The sequence below is a fragment of the Taeniopygia guttata genome, chromosome 8, assembly GCF_048771995.1.
Source record: "Taeniopygia guttata chromosome 8, bTaeGut7.mat, whole genome shotgun sequence".
Lineage (NCBI taxonomy): Eukaryota > Metazoa > Chordata > Aves > Passeriformes > Estrildidae > Taeniopygia > Taeniopygia guttata.
The window spans coordinates 2,713,741-2,735,184 of record NC_133033.1 but is presented as its reverse complement, the minus strand read 5'-3'; the positions used below and the strand labels follow the sequence as shown (position 1 = coordinate 2,735,184).

The following is a 21,444-nucleotide window of genomic DNA, read 5'->3' as shown; positions in this document are numbered from 1 at the left end:
ATGTACAATGGTGCAGCAGAATGAATGAGTGCCTGTTCAGAAGGGAAACTTTCTGTGCACCAGAAGGCTAACTGCCGAAATAATGGAGCCATTCACAAATATATTTTTTTTCTGTAGAAAATAATAAAATAGTTGGACAATGAAGTCTCCTCAAGTGCATAATAAATAAAGAAATTAACCACAAAAAAAAAAAAGAAAAAAGGGAAATATAATTCCATCTTCAGGATCATGGTTGAATCAATTAGAAAATATTTGTAAAGGCTGATCCTTTGCAAGTCTGTGTGTGCCCCAAAGGCTGCTGATGCTCACAGGATGGAGCGGAGCATTTTCTGGACTCTTCAAAGAAGCTGAGCCCCCAGTGGGTGTCAGTTTGGGGCAGTCTGTAAAAAAGGAAATACTTAATCGAGCAGGGAGTTTCGATCCAGTCTGTCCTGAGCACATAAATACTCAGCCAGCAATTATTCTCTTGCTGTTCTTCACATTCAGCATTAGTTTTGGGCACTTTTTAGATGTGTTCCATTATCTATGCCTAAAACAGGGGGCCAGTACAATGCATTTCTTATCACATTGCATTATTGACACTATAGTTAGACCAAGGTGGTATTTTAAGTCTAAATCATATCCTTCTGTGGTTTATGTATTTATTAAAGGACTTTGGTGCATTTAATATATTCTTTCCTTCAAAGGTTTGGAACGAAACAGAGTGGACAAAATTACCTTATACTTTTTTTCCTCCCATTTTTATTTATGGCCTTTTGGAGCCAGAGCTGTGAAGATTTACACTTGGCAGGAGAATTCGGTGCTGTGCTTGTCCTGCTCTCCTGGTAGGCCTAGTAAATCCTGAGCTCTTTGAGGCAAAGGCTCTCTGTTCTTTGCTTCAACAGAGCTCAGCAAAATGGAGATCTGCAGGGTGGCAGCCTTGGTACAGTCCTGATGAAAATTAATCCTGGTCAGAATTAGTTTTGATCACAATTAGTGATCCTGGACTTGGCAGTGAGGTCCCTGTGCAGGGGTAAGGGATGAGCCCTGTGCTAGATCAGACAGGAGCAGTCCATAGGCATTTCAGCAGCTGCAGGTATGGGAAGAGTTTCTGCTTGGATTATGGGACCTGTGTAAGGTTGAGAAAGCTGCAAAGTCAGATATTTGGTGCATTCACCCCTCCAGTGTCCTTGCTGCTCGGTCTCAGCAGCACAGAGCAAATTGTCCTGGAATACGTCCTGGGTATTGCTCTTGAGTAAGGAGTGGAGAAAAAACAGGGAAGGGTTTTGCCTAGTGGGGGAGCACAGGACAGTCATAATTTATTGCAGGCTTGCCTGTCATGACTAATGGACTCAGCCCCTATTAACTGAGCTGTGGCACCTAAACCGACTATTTTTCTTCACCTTCTTCTCTCAATTTGAACCAAACCACATACCTTGCAAGAAAGGCATTCTTCATTTTTCCAGGTTAGATTTCAGGGATGTGAGATGAAGGGGGACTTCAGGGACACAGCCATACCCACACATGTAGGCTGTAGTTGGGGTTACATGCCACCATCACCTCTGCCCAGAAGTTTGAGTTTCAGGGCACACACACGAAAATCCAACAGTGTAAACTCTGTAGTACCTCTGGCTGTCTTCTCACTTCCACCCTTCCCCACTCTCCCTTGCTATTCCTGTTTTATTTATCCTGCCATAATAAAATGAGTATCTAGCAGAGACTGGGCAAACTGGAGCTCTGCAGAGATGTACTGAGGGCTGCCCATAGCTTGGTTAGTCAGGAGGATGGGCATTCCCACCTTACTCACTGGGATGGGCTGGGTACATCCATGCATCCCTAAAATCATAGCTATCCCAGAACAAAGCAACACGTGGAGTTGGGAGACATTTTCAGGAAGGTCTGTACTTGCACGGACTGATTTTATCACAGAAGTTATTTTGGAACTTCTTCAAGATAAGAGGATGGGCCAGGCTTTCCTCTGGCCACTGTTGTTGGGTGCTGCAGTGCCATGAGGAACTGGGGTTTAAAACAAACTTTTTTTTTCAGTTTTAGACACTTATTTTTAGGCTTGGGTTTGCTAAATGAAGAAATTCCTCTTTTGGAATCAGCATGAAATATCCATTTTCTGAGCGTATTCTCAAAATTATTTACTCTTGATAGGAAGTTTAAAGGGGGGAAAAAAAGCAGCCTCTTTTAAAGTCTTACATATACTTTTCTACCTAGATCATGGGCTACATAATAATTTCAGGAAGGGAACACAGTTCACATTTGAGGACTAAGTTAAAAAACCCTGAGTTTAAAATTCATAGGACAGAGACATTCCTGCTTTTTTCTTATGGTTTGGCATCAAACCAGTCATATGTAAATTTTAAATTGCGCTGCTAAATAGTTAAATAAGCAGATCTAAAGGGTGTAAGGTTCCCAGATCCTTTGTAATATCCACACACAACTAATTTTCTATCTTCTACCAATACATTTCGAATCACTTTTCTGATTTTATTGAAGAAAATGTCTGAAATTTTAATAGGAAGGACTTGAAAAAGATAGTTGAATCTGGATAAAATATTCATAGACATAAGAACTTCTAGTTCCAGGAAAAGGCCTTCTTGACTGTTCTTCTAATTTCCTAATTTCTGTTTTCCCTGTTTTCTGTGCTGTGTGTTTAAATAAACTCTTCTGGTTCTGTCTTTCACACATCATTGCTTTTTGCTTCAAAGGCTCCTTTTGAAAACTTATTCTTCGGTTTAATTTTCTTTTGAACATGAATTAGGCTTCACCAAACACTCTGTATACAGTTCACACCCACAAATGCTGAAAGCAGGGTTGATTCTGTCTACATGTAATTTTGTGTATGGAGTTACTCTTTACTGCATTGCCTGACAGAGTTTCTGTTTTCAAAATAGTTTCCTTCATTGCTCCTTCTTTCATCAAACCCATGGTTGGGGCTGCAACTTCACCTCCCTCATCTTTGTGGAAAACAGACCACACTCCGGGTTTGCACGGAATCTCTTCCACCATATGTTTTTAGTAATTGTATAGTAGGGAGGGAAAAAAAAAATCACTTTTCCCTTGTCAGACATTTCTAGCAACACTTTTTTCGTAAAGGCCTTCATCAGAAGTGGCTGAAATTTGAGCCTATTCATAGAAACGGTCCTCAGAGAAGGTTAAGTTTGAGAAAGAAAACAGAAAATATGGCTAAGCTGTGATTGAAAAATCCCTCCTGAGCGTGCTGGTCGGAGCCTGGCCTCGCACCGCGAGCGCTCTTTGTTTCCGTGGCACTGGAAGCGGTCCGAGGGCTCCGCGGAGGCAGCGGGTGCCGTGTGTGCATGTGTGCCAGGACGGCTTTCCAGAGGTGTCATTTGTTAGCCACTCTGCTACAAACTTTGCTGTGCACTGAGTTATTTTTCTGCCCTTGCACCTGTGCCCTTCGGTGGGCAGTGGCTGTGCCTGCTGCCTGCTGCCTGTCGATGAATCATGTGGCACTTTGTGTGCCTCCCTACCTATATTTCCCAACTTCTGGTTTGCTTTCCAGCTCTGGTTTTCTATACCTTGTGTGGAGGTAAATGTATCTCTCTTGCTGTTATTTTTTATTTCTTCCACTGAACAAGCTACTGTTGTTGGCAACTTAATAGTAGGGAATAAAGAAGAAAAATATCCCATTTTAAAAATACAAGGCGCTCGGTTGACAGAAGCAAACATGGCACACGCAGAAGGCAGAGGGAAATCAAATGTTTATTTACCTTTTGGGATGAGTTGTTCAGATTGTAGATAATCCCATTAGAGTAGGAACAATCCTCTTGGATGGTGAGGTCTGTGCAGCCCATGTGACCTTGGGACCAGTTTGCTGAGGCACCTGTGTCCTCACCTGAGTGGTAATGGGAATTAGTAATAGTCTTAATATCATTAATTATTTGTGTACTCCAAAGGGTTTTTAGGTATGGGAGGAAGTGATTAAGGAAAAGGGGAGCTGATTCTTTGCTGTCTTCCCATGATCTGTAATGGGACCAGCACGAGATCCTATAAATAGCATGGAACATTTTAATCTGTAACATTTGGTGTAAATTGTAACTTTCAGAAACTTATCTTTTATGTGGTGCAGTTTGCTTTTATGTCCCTGCTGTCTAATCTTATCTTCCCATGTGCTGAAATATAAAAATTCATTGCAATTATCTTTCCTGTAGTAAGATATCAAGGAGTTGGTACATTGTAAGGGGACTGGGTTGAAGTACAATCAACACAGATTTTTTTGGATCTAAAAATACCAGTGTTCCAAAGGTCAGCTAAATGATAAATCCCATTGTAAGTGTATATATAATACACATGAATGCACACTATAAATTTGTTTTATAGATTTTCATTGAAGTGCTTCACAGTCTGATGATAATTTCAAAACGTTTTGAGTTTATCTGAGGTCGCCGGTACAGCGAGCGAGGAGGGAGAGCAGCGATGGCAGAGGCAGCGAGAAGAGGTCCTGTCCCTCTCGGCCGAGGGAGAAGGAGCCTGACACTTTAGCTGTTGAGCATGGTGAAAATCCATCCTTGTTTTTTCCTAAGAAGCCAGTTAGACAACTTTTCCTGTGGCCAGAACCACTCCTGTTGATTTAAATAGGAACAGGCCCTTGTATCAGGCTATTGACTTCTCCTTTGTTTCCCCAAGAGCATGTAGGGTGAATTTGTGCAGAGCGCAGCTGCTGGAGCTTGTGCTGCCTTTCCTGTGTGGACAGTGTGATCCACAACCCACAACATAACAGCGTTTCTAGCAGGCCAAACACAGAAATTCTTGCAGAAGTACTCCCAGAGCTCTGTGTCCCCTCTTGTGGTCTTTTTCTTTCCATGGGAAAAGATGGATTCAACCAAGGCCCTGTAAATAGTATAATTTACTGGAGGCATTTTTAGATGCATAAATGCTAAAACGGATTTACTCTAACATATAAGGAGAGGAGACTTTTATTCCTTTCCGACTGGTACAATTTATTCAAGTTTGGTGGTCTTGATTTGTCTTTATTAGGAGTAATAGTTAAAAAAGAGGTAGCGGTCAAGGAAACCAAAGGACTCTCATCTGTTTCTCAAAATAATAAGTATTTTTAAGTAGGCCCAATGTTTCTTGTACCGAACTAAATAAAGCATTCCAGAGTAAAATAAACACGACTTCCCGTTTAGGCTTTCATTGCACAAGTCCTGTTGAAATTTGTGCTAAGAGGGCTTGAGAGTTTCCCTGCCTCGCTGAGGCGATCCCGGTGTCCGGCACTGTGTCCAGCCTGCTCCGTGCTCGGGGACAAACACAGCTGGGTGCTCAGGTTTGTGCTCGCAGGAGCTTTGGAAAGAGCTCATCGAATGAAAACGCCTCACGTGCCTCGTCTGCGTGACTGTGAGGAGCAAGTCGAGTTTTAACTACGCTTCCTGAAGTGTTACAGGCAATACAGTTGCTCTTTTCACTGGATAGTGCTTACTTTTCTTTGGGATCACAAATATTTGAATACAATTATTCAGTCAGCTGGACATCTTTTTCCTCCCATTTCTGCTCGAACAGTAGTAGAATTTAGTGTTGATTTAAAAGACTGTCTGCCTTAAAGCAGATTGCAGAGTTTGCACACTGTGAATTGTAATTAAAGTGTAAGGGGTGCTTATTATGTCAACAACTGGCATGAGAACCCCCGAGCAGCAGGTGACCCCAAACATGTGACGTTTGTGACAGCTAGGATCCTTCTTTCACTGGTTTAGCAATCTGAAAGACCAAATTGAAAGAAGCCCAGAGGCTGTATATTTCATTAAGTCCCAAGGGAAGTGTGGGATACAGCTTCCTTCTGCTTTGCTGGGACGTAGCCAAAAACTTTCTAGAGGCTCTGTTTTTGACAGAGGCTTGCTGAAGGGGGGGAAGAAACCTTCCACCAATCACCCATAGGACCATAAATTTGACATTTCCCACAGTTTCTTTGAGGCACTGATGTTGCTGTGTCAGCAGTATGTCCCGAATCTTGTGTTGTATTGTTTGAAAAGGAACAGTCAAACTTTCAGGGGAACTGAAATGTTTTTCTTCATTGTCCAACAGCTCCTCTGCAGAAAAAAAAAAAAAAAAAAAAAAAAATCCACAAGGATTGTAAAGCACACCTCTCCAAACAGGGGCTGCTTTTATCAGCAGTGGGTTCTGTGCACGCTGGCAGAGCGTGTGCTGCTCTCTGATGAGACAGAAGGAGTCGATAACATTTCATCCATGTTACAGAGCAGGCAGGAGATTATCAGTTATACCCACATACGACCTGATGGCAGGAATGATAAGGAAAGGATCCTTATGAAAGCACTGCACTGTGTCTCTCCCCGGTGTAATTCCAGTTGGGTTATGTCAAAAATTATCTTGGCCCAAAGGCTGAATTATATGGTGTGTAACGCAGCTTGTAATTTATTTTTAAATAATTCTGAGTTTCGTGTTAAGCAAATTCTTTGGCCGCAGACCCTGCCACACAGCCCACCAATCTTTTTGTGGGTGACCCGTGGTGCAGCTGGAAAACCCAAACTCTTCTGAGCCTCCACGGGAGAGCAGGGAGCACTTCCCTGCATGGTTCAGGGGGGAAGGGCTTTTCATCTTTGATAAGAAATTTGACTTAATTTTTTTCCAAAGACAGCAAATGTGTGTTCATTCTCTTCATTTGTAGTTTGTTGCCATGACACACTTATTAATCTGTCCATCCACACTGCCACAGCATGTCCTGCCAACTGGTTTATGTGCTGCTGATTCCAGACCCTTCCCTTGCCTCGGTGGCACCTCCATCACATGATGGTTGGGGGGTTTTCATGCTCCCTACATCAGTTTATATTTATATATGTTTTGAATTAGTGGATGAAAGGTTTAGAATCCTTGACTCCCAGATGGGAGCATTATCACTTCTTCCACTGAGCTAGTAAGTATTTCTGGTCAAGTCACTTAACCTATAGTCCTCATCTGACTAAAAGAGATGCTACACTAACCAGCATTTTCTAAAGAAAATAGATCAAGCTAGATAAAGATAAAATAAATTTAATAGCACTCTTTTTAGTACTTCTGTTTCAAAGGAGTATTTTGAGAATTATTGTTGATATTGTTCTTTGATCTTGGATGAAAGATGCTTTAGAAATGTAAAATATCTTTGTTTTTTGTCATCTCAGTGGCTGTGAAATTTTTCTAAGAAATGAAATTTTGGAAAACACATGCAGAAGGTTTCAGTGTAGACCTGACTGTTTAATTTTTTTAGAGACTTACAGGAAAAAAATAGTGACTGGGTTGTTTGTGATTACACATAGCACAGTGTGTCAGTGGAGATCTAGGTAATCTGGAGTTCTTACTGCAGCTTCCCTCATTTTGACACCATATTCCAGTGCTACTAAAAAAAAAATAAAATTACTAAAATGTTGTGATTTTGAGGGTGGTTTGGAGCCCTTCCTGCCCACTCTGTGCACTGCCATCATTCTCACAGGATTGCATTTTTATTTCTAACCCTACACTTGGAACCAGTTGGACTCTGGAACTGAGACAGAATGAGGTCCTAAGAAGTGCTGGAACAGAAGCTTTGCCACCTCTCAGCTCTGGCCCAGGGCAGTGGTTGACTTAATGTCTTTGCATTTGATTTCAGTACATTCTGACAAAGACCTGCAGCCTCTTCCCTGCCAGCAGAGAAATGGGTGAAAATCCTGTTAAAAATGGCAGAGGAAGTAGTTGTGAGTCAAAGAGGTGGCTACATTTGGTCTATTTGTAATTTTTGGACGACTCATTTCTTTTGAAAATCAGCTTCTAAGTGAACCCTTTCCCAAATGTAAGGCTGCACCTTTAACTTTTCAGAAGGTCTGTTTCTGAAAAAAAATAAAAATAAACAACATCAGTAATGTTTTTGTCTGGGAAATTTTAGGGGGATTTTTGGTCCAACTGAAGTTTTCATGCTCTGTAATGCACTGCTTGCTAAAAGGCACACTCTACAATGCATTAAGTACAACAGAATATTCCTTTGCAGGATTCCCTTTGTTACAGACATTATTTATGACATTTTAGTCAATATTTGCATGGCAGACTGTCCAAAATTATTTTGTTTTAGGCACATCACTGATAACTGGACCCATACTCTTTATCATTCTTTTACATTCATTAGTCACTCTGTAGTGTTTTTAACATTTTAAAACACTCATGCAATTCAAAGGAAAATAGATTTCAGCCAAAACGCCTTCAAAATTATCTTTTTTCCTTTGAGTTATTCAGCGATTTTTAACACTTCATATGTTTGATGTTTTTTTCTTTAGTCTCAGCAAGGCAAAGTTTTTGCAGGCTTTGACTATGCTAAAGATAGGATTTTGATAGAAAAAAATATGTGAGGTAAACTGAACTTAATGTGAAAATGTTATCAGACGTGGTGTAAGGTGTAGCCAGCCAAAAAACCTGGCTATTTGCCTTCTGTGTAAAAGGTAATTTAAAAAAAAAAAATTACAACAAAACTAATTAGCAGATATTCTAATGCAAGAAAATGTTGCTGTTAGTAAAGTTTCTTCAATATGCCAGAAAGCAGATGGTGGCAATGGAATAGCGTTTTCTTTTGCCAGCTTTTCTATATGCTTTCTAAACCTGCAAGAGCTTTTGCTATTCAGTATTCAAATTTCTGACACTCTATGATCTTTTTCATCTTAAAACAGAAATAGAAACTGAAACTTAAAAATGTAATCAAGTCAAGCTGTCTGTTCATCAGATCATAACCATGGCTTTAAAAGTTTGATTAAAATTTCGTCTACGCAGTATAGTTACGGGTTTGCAGAGCTATGGACTTTTCTGGTTTTAAATCCCGTCCTCAAAATTTAGATTTGCAGTGCTGGGACCAAGTGAAAATGGATTTTAGGATGCATTTTCAGAGTCAACACATTATGCTGAATATTTTTTTCAGGGGGCCAATTATACATACACCCAGCTCTTTTCTATATTTATAATGATCCACTGTCCTTTGAGGTGTAGATATAATTCCGTTTCTCCATGATTTATGGTGGTTGGACCTCAGATTTTGCTGTAACTTGTGCCGAGCCTGCAGGGTGTTGCTTCTCTCCAAGTTTTAACTTTCTCTTCCACTTGCATGGCTTACAAACATAGCAGAAACACAGACCAAGTAGGCTGCCTACCAAAAGGCTGCTTTTTTTTCTGCCCGAGTCTGTGGTGTTGATGCCAACATGATACTGATGCAACAAAACACGTCCGGATTTTTATGGTAATTCTCAGTTCTCCTTCGCAGTCTACAATATTGTGAGAGTAGAAACAGATCCACGGAGCAACAGTGGCAATTCTTTGTGGGCAAAACCCTCTGACTTTACACTTGGAGAAAGGCTTCGGGCTGATGGCAATATTTCTGCAATTATTTTGGGGGAAAAAAAGGCAAAAAGAAGGGAGGAAGGGAAGAAAGGGAGCTCATCGAGCAGCTTTTTCTGCTGTATAATTTTATATATCTATGTATTTTTTCCAGCAGTTTAATTTTGTATATAGCTTAAGAAAACCTGAAATGGAAATTTTTCATATGCCACGTTGAACTCCTCGCAGTGCACAGAACAAGGAAAAGACATCTGCCAGAAAAAAAAAAAAAAAAAAAAAAAAAAAAAAAAAATTTGGCCACTACAACCAAATATGTACTTAAGAGGGACTGAAATGGGAGCCAAGAGGAAAAGTGTCAGGTACATCAAAATAAAAGAGTTGTGAAAACGGGACTGCAAGTGTAGATCCACAATAAAAAAAATAGTACCTAAACTTTGTTTAGACTGCCTCATCTGTAACTTGTTATTAATCTGCTGTTGACAGAATCTCCATGGAATATTAGTTCATCTTTGTTTTATTTCTTAAATGGTCACACATATTTTTATCATCAACATCTTTTTTCCCTGTGAGAAATAGAATAATCCTGAATAGGGAATGTAGGCCCATTCTTTGATATATTAGATCTTTTTATGTATTCTTCGCTCTGTTGTATGTATAGATTCCTCATTGAGTTTTTGGATGATCACAGGAAAATTTTACACTTGTCCTTTCGAGGAAGGAGAAGTGGGAGAGATTGAAAAAGGAGGAGGAGGTTGGGGCTTGTGCCGAGTTTGTTGGTGCGGTGAAGGTTTTTCTTTGTTTTTGCTGGCTGATGAAACCTCGAATGTCTGAGGCTGTGGAGAGACCTCAGGAATAGGAACAGGCACAGACTGAAATGCAGGAGCGCTCTGATGGTCTCCACAAACAGCGTGTGCTGTTAGAACAGCCAGCTCTGGACAGGAATTTGTGAAGCGAGTGCTCGTTCTCAAGGCTTTATTTGGCTTTTTGATGGAAAAAAAATCTGCTCTGGAAAATCTAGAGATCCTCCTTGGGCGTGACCTTGTAGCACCGCGCGCCTTGGCCGGAGGAAAGGCGCCAGCTCGCCAGCTCCTGCTTGGGATAAAGGATGAGGATGGGCACTGACGCCAATAGCCTGGGAATATGCAGCTCCCCGCCTAGGGTCCCATAAGGATGAGTTTGTCACAATAAATAAATAACAAGGGGATGGTGGGGGATAGAGATTAATTGGGTGGCTGTACGACCGCCAATGGAGTCTCACCATATGGTGGACATAATCCTGCTTTGCTGATGTTGGTTTTCTCACCAGGGTGAAACTGCACAAAAGCAAAATGTAGGGTCTTTGACCAAAGCTACCAGATCTGCTCATCACAGGCTCATCTCCACTTGCCTTTGTAGATGAAGTCAGGCATTGCAAAACCAGCTATTTAGTTGCCCTAAATTCTACTGTTGTTATTGTTAAACTGAGATAGAAAATACTCTGGAGAGAAATTATTTCTTCTTTTTCAAAATAACTAATGAGAAAAAGAAAGGCAAGTGAAAGAGAAGCCGAGAGTGACTGGAAATATCCCCTTCTAGGTGACTTTGGATCTACTCTACCAAGTAATTTTTTGCATAATGTAGTTGAAGGCTTCCTAAGTGGGCTCTGCCATTGCCATTGTAATGGCTGCATTGGTGGGAGGGAGATTTTATTATCCAGAGCTCAAGAGCCCGTCCCTGTGCTTTTTACTCCTGTTAGTAACTGTGCCTCTCAAGGTAAATCACTTAACCTCTATGTGCCTCCTTCATCACTGCATAAAGTGGGCATAGTTATGCTCACCTTTCCCACAGAGGTGTTGTAAAGCTTAGTTTAATGTTAATAAGCTGTTTTAATTTTCAGGATAAAAGGATGCTCTATAAATACACATTAGAAGTAATAATAGTTTTAATGTATGCCATTATTTTATAACAGTGCTTTTCTAGTTTTAGAATTTTTTTAGTGGTTTGAAATTATTGCAGGATCAGTTTTTGTTAATTAAAGATTGACATTCGGGCAAAATTTGTTGAATTGTTCTATAAATCTGGATCCATGTGCACTGAGCATGCCCAGAGCTGAGCTCACCTGCACTTTGGGATCATCAGGATGGCCCTTTGGCTTTTAAAACAACTCTTTGATGCATGTGCTCAGAAGTTTGATGGCTTCTAAATAGAATGGTTCAAATATTTCAAAGCACTTGAGATTCGTATAGTGTGAAGCAATTTAAAATTATTGTACTGCAATTAATTTTAAATAACTGAGCACTGCATATGTCTAGAAACCCGTACAGATCCAAATGGAAGCTCTCTAAAAATTGAAATGATTCAATAAATTTAAATCATTCTGAAGAAATGGATGTAAGTACTGTAAATCATTTTGTGAGGGGGATAAGCAAATTTTTTGCAAGTGAATCTGAGGGTAGAGACTCTAATTAGATTTTTTATTTTGGGGTTTATGATGATGAAATGTAGGTTAATATATATTTCCTAGGGATATGAGGGCAGCTCTTGTTGATCCATATGGTTTCTTGTAGCTCTTACATAGGCTGCTATTTTTTTATTTCCCAAGATTACAGAAACTTAGCAATCCAACTTTGCACATATTTTTTTTCCATTACAAATATCTTTCCCTCCAAATCTGTATAAAAAGACATGAGAAAAATATTGGTCCACAGCTAGAAATGCCAAGTGTATTTTTAAATGCAGCTAAAAAAAAAAAAAATCCTGCAGAATTAAAACCCTGTGCAGCATGGAAGCTCACATTTTGTGAAGTTGGGCTGCTCAATCAATATGAATTTTTATATGCCTCCATCACTGATTCAGGTACAACCTGTATCTGCAGGTACCAAAGTGGATTATTGCCTGATAGCTGTTCGTTAGCTGAGAGCATGTTCTCTCTCCTTCCCTTACAGATGTATTAGAAAGATGCTATCTCGTTGTAGGGAGGCTGCTAAAAATATTGATGCGAGACCTATTGGAAAATAATGTCATTTCCATTGGCTCCAGCTCAGCTCCAGGAAAATCCGCGTGCCGCGTCCTCCACCGGCCGTCGCGCCACACGGGTCCATGGGGCTCCCTGAGCTGCGCTCCCAGCTCTAGGGTTGTGGTTCTTCCTGAGTGCCAGGGCCAGAAATGAGAAGTTGGTGCTACTCTCCTGACCCAACTGTGTCCCCAACAGCCACAGGAAAATTGGGACACCGTGGTCCCTCCTCGTGCAAGCGCCCGGCTCTGCTCTTGGCACGAGAGCGCTTCATCCGGAGACGTGGCCACCTCTTGGCAAAGGACTCCTGAGGGTCTGGCCGCTGGTGTTGAGGTTCCCGGGTCCTCAGGGTGGCACAGAGCCCTTGGTGGCCAAGGGAGCCGCTCTGCCAGGCTACTGCTGGGCATTGTGGTCTGGGGAGGGAAATTATTTCTGGATTTGCTCAATGGCTGGTGGGCTCTTCCTGGCTGGAGGAGCCACGGAAAGCGAGAGGGGCCCCTCAGCAGGGTCTTCCTTAAGGCCTTACCTTACTTTTAGACAGTTGTCATTATCTTTGTCTAAAGGTCATGGCTAAATTGAATAAAAGGAAAGCTGTGTGTTCCTGTCGATGCACAATGGCAGTATTGACTTTCGTAATCCAGTTTGCTGAGGGGTGAGAGAATTAAATTAGATATCTAAGCACAGAAATTGAGAGCCTTTGAAAACAAAGATAAGGAGACAGCCTGTATTTTCCTTTTCCTGGGAGCTCTGTGCTCAAGATTTTGCAGGTGTGTCATCTGATCCATGGCTTGCATCGATCAAAACTGTGCCAATGCATATTTAATTAGCAAGGGGACCCTGGATGCATTATGGCCATCATCCCTATATTGAATGGACTGTCAGACTTTCTGAATGCCTCCCCAACCCCCCCGCTTCGTTGTTTGGGGAGCTTCTGCATTTTGTCTGAGCAGCTAAAAGTTTCTTTGTTTTTAGCTGGTGATGCATACAGCACCACTGAGGAGAATACAAACAAGTAAAGTCCTAAAGTGTTTATTTTGTCTAGGAAAAAGGGCTGAACCAATTTGAATCCTTTGGGTAACGGATTTTTGTATCTCTTGGAATTAAAAAAACACAGTCGCACGATGTTTACTTTAAGAATATTTTATTATAACAAATAAAATCTGTGCTGTGGGATTTCTTAAGGAAGCCTTTGATGACAATTTGAATTAAGTCAAAATTAACGTTTGCTACTGCAAAGGAATAAATAGAAAATGTTCCAGAAATGAATCAGTAAGCAGGAATCAAAGGCTGTAAACTGTTTTAAAAACAAACATTTAGAAGTGAATCAAATACTTGTTTGTAATATCAAGGAACAAATATGGGAATACACAGATTCCCCACATTCTAGGCTATCACACGATAGCAGTAAATCATTTATGGGCTTGTGAGAACAAAGAAGGTTGATTTAAAATGAAACCATTTTGATACAGCTTTAGGGTCTCGCAGCCTCTCGGTGAAGTTTCACGTTCTTATTTCCAGCGAGGAGGGAAGTAAGGGGGAATTTCTGCAGCCAAAAAAAAGTTAGGCGGGGAGTTGTGGAGATCTTTGTTTGCGTCCACCTTGGTACAAAGCCGGCCCAGCAGACAGAGTGTTGCCTGATAAACAGATGTAATACACAAAGTCTGCTTACAATACCGAGCAACAGACTGTGGGCACATGTTTTGGGCTCATTCAAACTCATCAGCATAGTCTAGCTGGCTGTTTTGTTGCTAGTCTGCTTACGGGGTAGCTTAGGAGCGTCTTACTGGTGAAGTAACAAGGAGGGGTTTTTTGCCACAAAAGTTTTGTGGCAGGGGCTGATGGGAAAATCATTTGCATACATCTTGTTACAAAGGCTGACTACTTCCTGGCTTAGACAAAGTGTTGCCTGATAAACAGACTTAACACACAAATGTCTGTCTGGAATAAACAACAGCAAGCTTTGATTTACATTTCCATTATCAAAGATAATCTCTTTCCCAGTGTACAGGAATTAAGAGTCCTCGCCTTATTAAAAAAAAAAAACAAAACCCAAAAAAAAACAGGCTGGCACCACAGGGATTTTCATTGGGGAGCCGTGGGGATGGGGTGTACAGTGCCGGGGTATGGAATAATATTGCGAATCTGGTGAGGGTGTGTACACGTGTGATGGTGAGGTAGATGATAATGAAGCACTTTGAACTCTCTATAAAAGTTGACTTGAAAGCAATGGCTGGGGTAAAATGGAGAGCCAGGCCTTCCTTTAAAGAAATCCTAGTAGCCACCAAAATCGCCGTAAATAATAATTGTAGCATATATGGAGTGACCCCTATGTGTTTATATTATAATGTATAATGAAGGGAAAGTGAGTGAAAAAAAGCCCCAGTCCTGGTCCTGGTTTCTGTTTATAAATCCTTTAAGCTCACCACATAAGACTGTATATAAAAGAGCATGATTTCAATTTTTTTTTTTTAATGTATATAAATCTTTGGTAGAATCCATGCCCAAAATTATAGATGAAAAATTTATTGCATGAACACAACCCAGCCATATAAATTTTTTATTACAAATAGGGCTCTGAAACTTGAATAAAATATGTCAGTTTATTATACAGTATTCCCCCCACCCCCAAAACATGATATGAATTGAAAATTTAACTTGTGCGCTTCTGTGGTGCTCCTTCTGTGGTGTGAGGTGCTGGGGTGATGGTGGAGGAGAGGAACCTGCTGTATTTCACTGCAGAGCAGGCTCAGCATGGGCAGTGGCAGTGCTGCCTTGCTCATCTGGCATCGCCGGTCATTTTTTTCCTGCACTATGCAGGGATCACCTTTACTGTTTCCAGGATAGATGTGTCTGAACCTGTGGTAGCTTGCAGGCTGCTCAGAGGCTCAGGTTCTGCTGGGTAACGGCTCTACAGAGGTAAAAAATGATCTTGGCACCCATTCACTGGGTCTGCGCAAACCAGCAATGAAGAGGGTCACTGCCACCCCAGTGAATTCCAGGCTGGATTCAGCCTGCCCTGGAAAACACACTGTGTTTTTGGGAATGCTCCACAAAGTGTCCTGTCTGTCCCCAGTCAGGTGGCCATGGAGTGGTTTAGCACTGGGAAGTGCCATGGCACTCGAAAGAGGCTTTTTTGGTGGAGGAGTGCAACAACACTTCACCGTCTGTGTCACGGTCTACAAAAAAGAACAACATTGTCAGTCTGTTGACATTGGTCCTGTCCACGGGCCAGACTTTCCTGGGAAGGTTTTATTCTTTCCAAACAATGGAGCACTCCCTTCCAGTGCCGCCAGCCCTGCTTCCATGCAGCCGCCGAGCAGCCCAGCTGGAGCTGTGCTCCTGCTGCAGCTGAAAAGGAAAACTGCAGCCTGAAAAGTCCAGAGCTTCTGTCCCAAAGCTGGAGGTCCCTGCCTGCGTAGGGTTTGGGATCAGGCAGATCTGGGGCTCAGTCGTGCTGAGGTAGCATATGCTTAAGGAACAGATCCAAAGAGGAACAGAGAAAAGAGACATGATAGGAAATGCTACTTTGAAAAACTAGCCAGTTTTGTTGTTTGCAGGGATTTTTTTTTTCCCTTTTTCCCTTAATCAAAATTGATGCTTGGAAGTAGAGAGTAAAATAGCTTCAACATGTTTTTTTGATTCTATTTGCCATGGTTGTGGTTGATATCAGATCCCCTTGAGCTTCTCTTGACCAGTAACCTTGAGCCCAGTGCACAGTTTCACTCAAACCCCAGCTAGCTCAGGGTTAAAAATTCCAACCACTAACTTTTCTCTAACTAAAAAAGCCCCCAAATAAAACCCATTGTGCTATTCAAGGTTAAGCTTCCTTAAACATAAAACTAGATTCCTTGGTGATTTTTTTTTTTAATCAGCAATCTTAATAGTGGTTCCTCACTATAATATTTCCAACTCCATCTGAAATCATTTAAATCCTCCCCTTAATAACATGCACTTTATTGTAATATACAGATTCTTTGGCTTCCTACCAGCCTTAGCTTAAGGCACCAATGAAACTCGTTACTGCAGGGGGCCATGGATTCAAGAGGGCTCACATCTACTGTATATTTTGTTTTGTATGTTTTCCAATGGCTCTAATTATTGCAGGTGGTAGAATTTAACTGGCAGTGTTTTTGCTAAAGAAAATAGGCATAAAGTGTATACTGTTTTGCAGAGTGGCTATCAAATATATAGAAAAGAGAAAATCAAATGAATTGTTAAACTGCTCTATAGTAAGTGATTTTATTGATTTAATGCAAATGCTTATGAAAACGATCTTCCATTTATATCAATTATGTATGGGCAAAAATTAATTTATTCCTCCGGTCACCTGTTTGGCTAACTGACTCAGCAGGACAGACATTCCCCCTCCTGTTGTAGCCGAGCCCGCAAAACACGAAACGTTCAGAAAACTGGAATTTGAAAGTTTCCATGTGCAAAACAACAAAAAAGCCCCGACAGGAGTTAGTGCCAACTGCTGAAAAAGCAAAGAGCGAGTGGTGGAGGCTGAACAAGACTCCCTCGTCCTAGGCAAGACTGTAAAACACAACGGCTCTGATTTTGCCAATCCCTAAACCATGTGGCGGCACATTTATATGTGCCGGATCATCTGCGGCATCTGAATAAAATCAGGGAAGCAAAATTCTGCATATAAACATTTTGGCTAAGTGCCTCAACTCAGTCTTCTTATCTGGGGTTTCCACAAGATGCCACCTTGCATAACAATGCTGAGCACACGCTTGCCCAGTCCATGTTTTCGGTAGCCTCCCGTGATCCCCACCGCAGGATTGAGTGGCTTTAATTCTACCTCGTCCTGTGCTTTGCTGCCCTGTGCCTCTCCATGAAGAATAGTGCTTAAAGCTGTGTTGTCTTTTCCTAGGAAATTAATATTTAATTTCAGCAGAAGGGGCGGGTTGCGGGGAAGCAGAATTAGGAAAAACGCCATCGCCAGAACCGAGGTGATAAAAGGAGAAAGTTAAAGATTCAGCATGCAAACAAACATCCTACGGCCAGTGGAGCCCTTCTTGTGCCACTAGCCTTGGTGTTGGAAAAACAGCACTCGAGGCAAACAAAAGTACTTTGTTTGTTCCTTCCAAGGCAGGAGCAGCTCGGGCTGCGTGCTGCCCACCGGCTGCAGGGCTGTGCTGGAGCCAAGGTGCCAGCGCCGAGCCCGGCTCCCGCGCAGCCACCGCGGCCCTCTCGCCGCCTCCCTGGCTCGTTCCAAATTTAAGGGAAAGGAAACATGCTCCCAGTCCCACGTTTCAGCAGGAACGTCTCCAAATCTGTAAATTTTTGTGGAATTCCGAGCCTACTTGAAACGTGAAGCCCAAGCTCTGATTGAGCCACGGCTGGCTGGAGGGAAAGTAAAACCTAAAAAATAAGCAAAAGGCTAATGCCCACTCTGTAAAATTAAATCTGTTGAATGTTGACTTTGAATGTTAACTAAATATTTTACATTCCTAATATTTTACCTTTGTTTCTACCTTTGCGGCGTCAGAAACACAAAACTTCTTGCCAAAATCCAGAATACAACAGCACTGCATGTTACCCCCATAGTGTATCTGCTGGCACTGATTTCAGCTTCAGGGAGAGATAATTCAGTAGATCAATATTTAAAACAATATTGCAGAAGTGAGGATTTTTTTTTTCCCCCTTAGCTCCATTGGCAAAATTATTAAAAATAATAAATACAAAAGAGGGGGAATGGATTCTGGGATGCACTGGGTATATATCACTTTTTAGGGGGATTTAATTGATTTTTAATAGAAGCATCGTGACTGAAGCTTTCTTTGCTAAATACTCAGCATGTTTGCATTCTGAAATTTATCAAGTTTTGTTTTGTGAGTGCTTTTTTTTACTTGTAGTTTTTAATTTATACAAGGTTGTCCTCTAAGCTTCTGAATGATACCTAAAGCAGACAGTCAGCAGGTAAAAAAAAATTTGAATATTTAAAATAGGCATTTTCTTTATAGTGCTCTGTGGTAATTAAAATCTTCATTTGCTTAAAAGCAAGGAACCTTTTTAAAGCAATAAATTAGCATTGCTTGACCCAAGGTCACTAGTAGTACTGCTTCTTCCAGCACTATTAATACCTCAAAGAAAAAGAAGGGGTGGTGTTATGACTCTGTTGCAATAGAAGTAAGATTTTCAATTTAATCACAGTTAAGTGTCGTGACCTTTTGATCTTGCATTGACTTCTCACTGAAATGTGGTCAAATTTCAGACAGCTTGTTCCAAACTCTGCAAAGTCAAGGTGAAGTCAGAAAATGGGTTTGTCACGATGAGGGGTGGTGTTGAGGCATTAGCAAGCAGTTTCATCACCTAAGTTTTGTTTCACAGCAAAAACTTGTTCTACGGGATCAATAAATTACAGAACAATTTCTGGGGAAAGGAAAAAAATGTATTAATTGCAAAAAACAGTAATTTGAGGGATTTCTTAAAAAATATTTTTTCCCACAGGTAAAGGGACTTTTTTTTCCAGTTCATAGTGACAGAAATAATTAAGAAGGAAAATACTATTTGATAAAGCTTCTGCTAAGAATAATTTTTGGACCAAAGAGCGATCATCTTCACATAAAGTAGAGTTAATAATGTGTAAAAAATGCAAAACACTCATATTTACACATACCCCTTTATAGGTCATTTATTATTTTAGGCAAATAAATTTTGCTCGTTGGAGAGTGTTAGCTGGGAGGTTGTGGGATTATTTACACAAGTTCTAAAGCAGGTCATCCAGTATCTGGACTCACTTATCCCACTGCAAATCACCACCAGCACCGTGCATTTTAGGGATCTTGTGGTGCTGTAACCACTGTGAAAGTACGCCAAAAAAATCAGCTCTTCCCTCAGTTTTGCAGATTTTGTTCCAGAAATGTGTAGCCAACAATCTCCACGACTATGTAGGGTTGCTAAGTTACCTTTCTATGCCTGCTTGGAGATATGTTTTGAGACTTTACTATGTGTTGGAGTAAGGCTCTGGTTTGTATACAACATAGAGGCTGCATTATAAAAAACATGTAGGAGAGTCATTTAAATATGCCTTCTTTAAAAAGAAGGATTCTCAAGGCTTAATTTATGCCAACACACACCCCAAGCACTCTGTGTAGTGCCACAGACAAGATTCCCTTTTTAAATTTTTTTCTTTTTTCCTTTTTTTTTTTTTTTTTTTTTTTTTGGCTAGCAAACATATTACCTAGGCACGGGACTTTTGAATTATCATGTCCTAGTGCAACACTCCTGTCCTCAGTTTGTACTCTCAGCCTTTTGAGGAAGTCTGGCGCCTCTGATCTATTTTCCACAGCAGACCCTGTAATTTTTGGCTGTATTTTATGTTTTTCAGATTCAAGTCAATCTGAAAGTCCCAGCCAGCCAAGTGAAGCTGATATTAAGGACCAGCCAGAAAATGGTAAGTTCTTACCTGCTGCTCCTGCTTTGGGATATTAAAACAGCCCATATTATAAAGATTTTTTTTTTTCCCATGTCTAATATAAAAAGATGATTCAGAATAATTGACATGGGATGTCTACAAATAGGTTGTGCACTCTCCTCATAGTTAAAATGCTACCGTTTCACTAATCTAAGGTAGCATTTCTTTGTCCAGTGCTGGAGAGAGACTTTTTTTTTCCTTTTAAAATTAATTTTAATTAGGGAGATGCCATTAAAGAGCCTGCTGTATGCAACCCTTATCCTTATTCCTCCGTAGCAAAGGCTTTCAGTCCCTGGGCCTTGAGTCATGACCTTCAGGGGAGCAGATTCAACAGGAAAACAGATCAGGGAGGTTCAGCCACAGCTCCTTGGTGCTTCTCTCCATGTTCTCCAGTGGCTGGAGTGGAAGCATTAGAAGAACTGGGACTTTTGGGAAAACTCATATTCTCTGGACCAGGGCAGATTCAAAGTAGAAGCAATGGCTTCTACTGAACCAATGGCTTGCTTTGTAAAGCAACCTGGGGGAAAAAAAATTCAATAATAGTGGATTTCTGTGGGGACTGTATGTGAAAAAATGACTGTGTGTGTAATGGAACAGCTTCTATTCCATTTTGTGTTTAGCTAAGGTAGACCTCAACAATTTTTGTTGGCCCATCGGCAACTGAATTTTGTTTTAATACTTATGTTTAGGACTTAGAATAAGGGATGATTGTTATTAGTAGTTTTTCTTGACCTCTTTTATCTATAACCAGAACATTTTTTAATAAGACCTAAAGGTAGATTGCGTTATCCACTGTACTTGGGGTCTACTCTACAGAAAAGAATTTGTGTGATGGGTTTCTGCCTCTGACACCCTGTCCCCATTTCTGGGATGTGTAAATCCACATAGAAATACTGTATCTGTAGTAATGCACGTGTGATTTCACTTTCACGGAGCAACAAACTGCTTTGCCTTAAACCCCTACAAGGGACAGTGAGGCTGAGGGGCTTCATCTGGACTGCCTTGGGGTTAGAGTTCAATATTAAGGGAAGAAGAAGAGGTTTAGGTACATAAAAACCTTTAACTACCAGCATGAATCATAGGACATAGAACATAGGGCTCATTGGGCTGCTGAGATTTTGGCTGCTTGGACTCCTGTATTTTCCTCCCATTAGATATGAAAGGTTTCATATTTTGATAGATTTTGTGCTGTTCATCTCTAAATATACCATCTTAAAACATTGCTGTTGTTTCTGAAAGACAGCGCCTAATTTCCCTTATCAATCCTGTTCACAGAAATTCTCATTTGTAGCCAAAGGATTGCAAGGTTAAGAGAAGAACTGACTAAACTGTGATTTTTGTTCTGCCAATTCTGCCATTTTTTTTTATGGGGAATATGTTGCCTGTGTTTATTAAATCATATTTTAATTTAGAATGTATTAGGCACCAAGCATGTTATTATTTCATGTTTAGATAATATTCTTTTGCAGCTATTAAAGCACAGTTCATCTTACCCTGCAGTTTCTTAGTCTTTAACAAAGCTTGCTACTCAACAACTGCCCCGAAAAGCAGCAATGTCAGTGTTTAATAATGTAGAATCTGTAAAAGCCTAGTGAAATGAAATATCTCTGATTTAGAGCCTGAGTCTTCTTTGTAAAACAATCTTTTAGCAAATTCTTGGAACTTTGCTGGTGACCCGCAAAAGGTACTTTTTTAATTTATTTTTTTTTTAAAAACAGGAAAAGGATTTTTCTCTTTTTTTTTT

The 21,444-nt window shown here is 40.7% G+C and overlaps 1 protein-coding gene across 19 annotated transcripts in view; it reads left to right on the top strand.

The window, feature by feature from the left end:
* The window catches only part of NFIA (nuclear factor I A), a 350,804-nt gene that overhangs the window by 217,777 nt on the left and 111,583 nt on the right, over positions 1-21,444 (top strand). For 17 of the 19 annotated variants that reach the window (XR_012057082.1, XR_012057083.1, XM_030278568.4 and 14 more), the window contains exon 3: positions 19,614-19,679. The exons of the other annotated variants lie outside the window; for them this stretch is intronic. Coding sequence is in view for 15 of the 17 variants with exons in the window: in XM_030278568.4 (XP_030134428.1) it covers positions 19,614-19,679 (66 nt within the window). In the remaining 2 variants the exon portion in view is untranslated. The remainder of the gene's footprint in view (positions 1-19,613; positions 19,680-21,444) is intronic. 19 annotated transcript variants of the gene reach the window in all.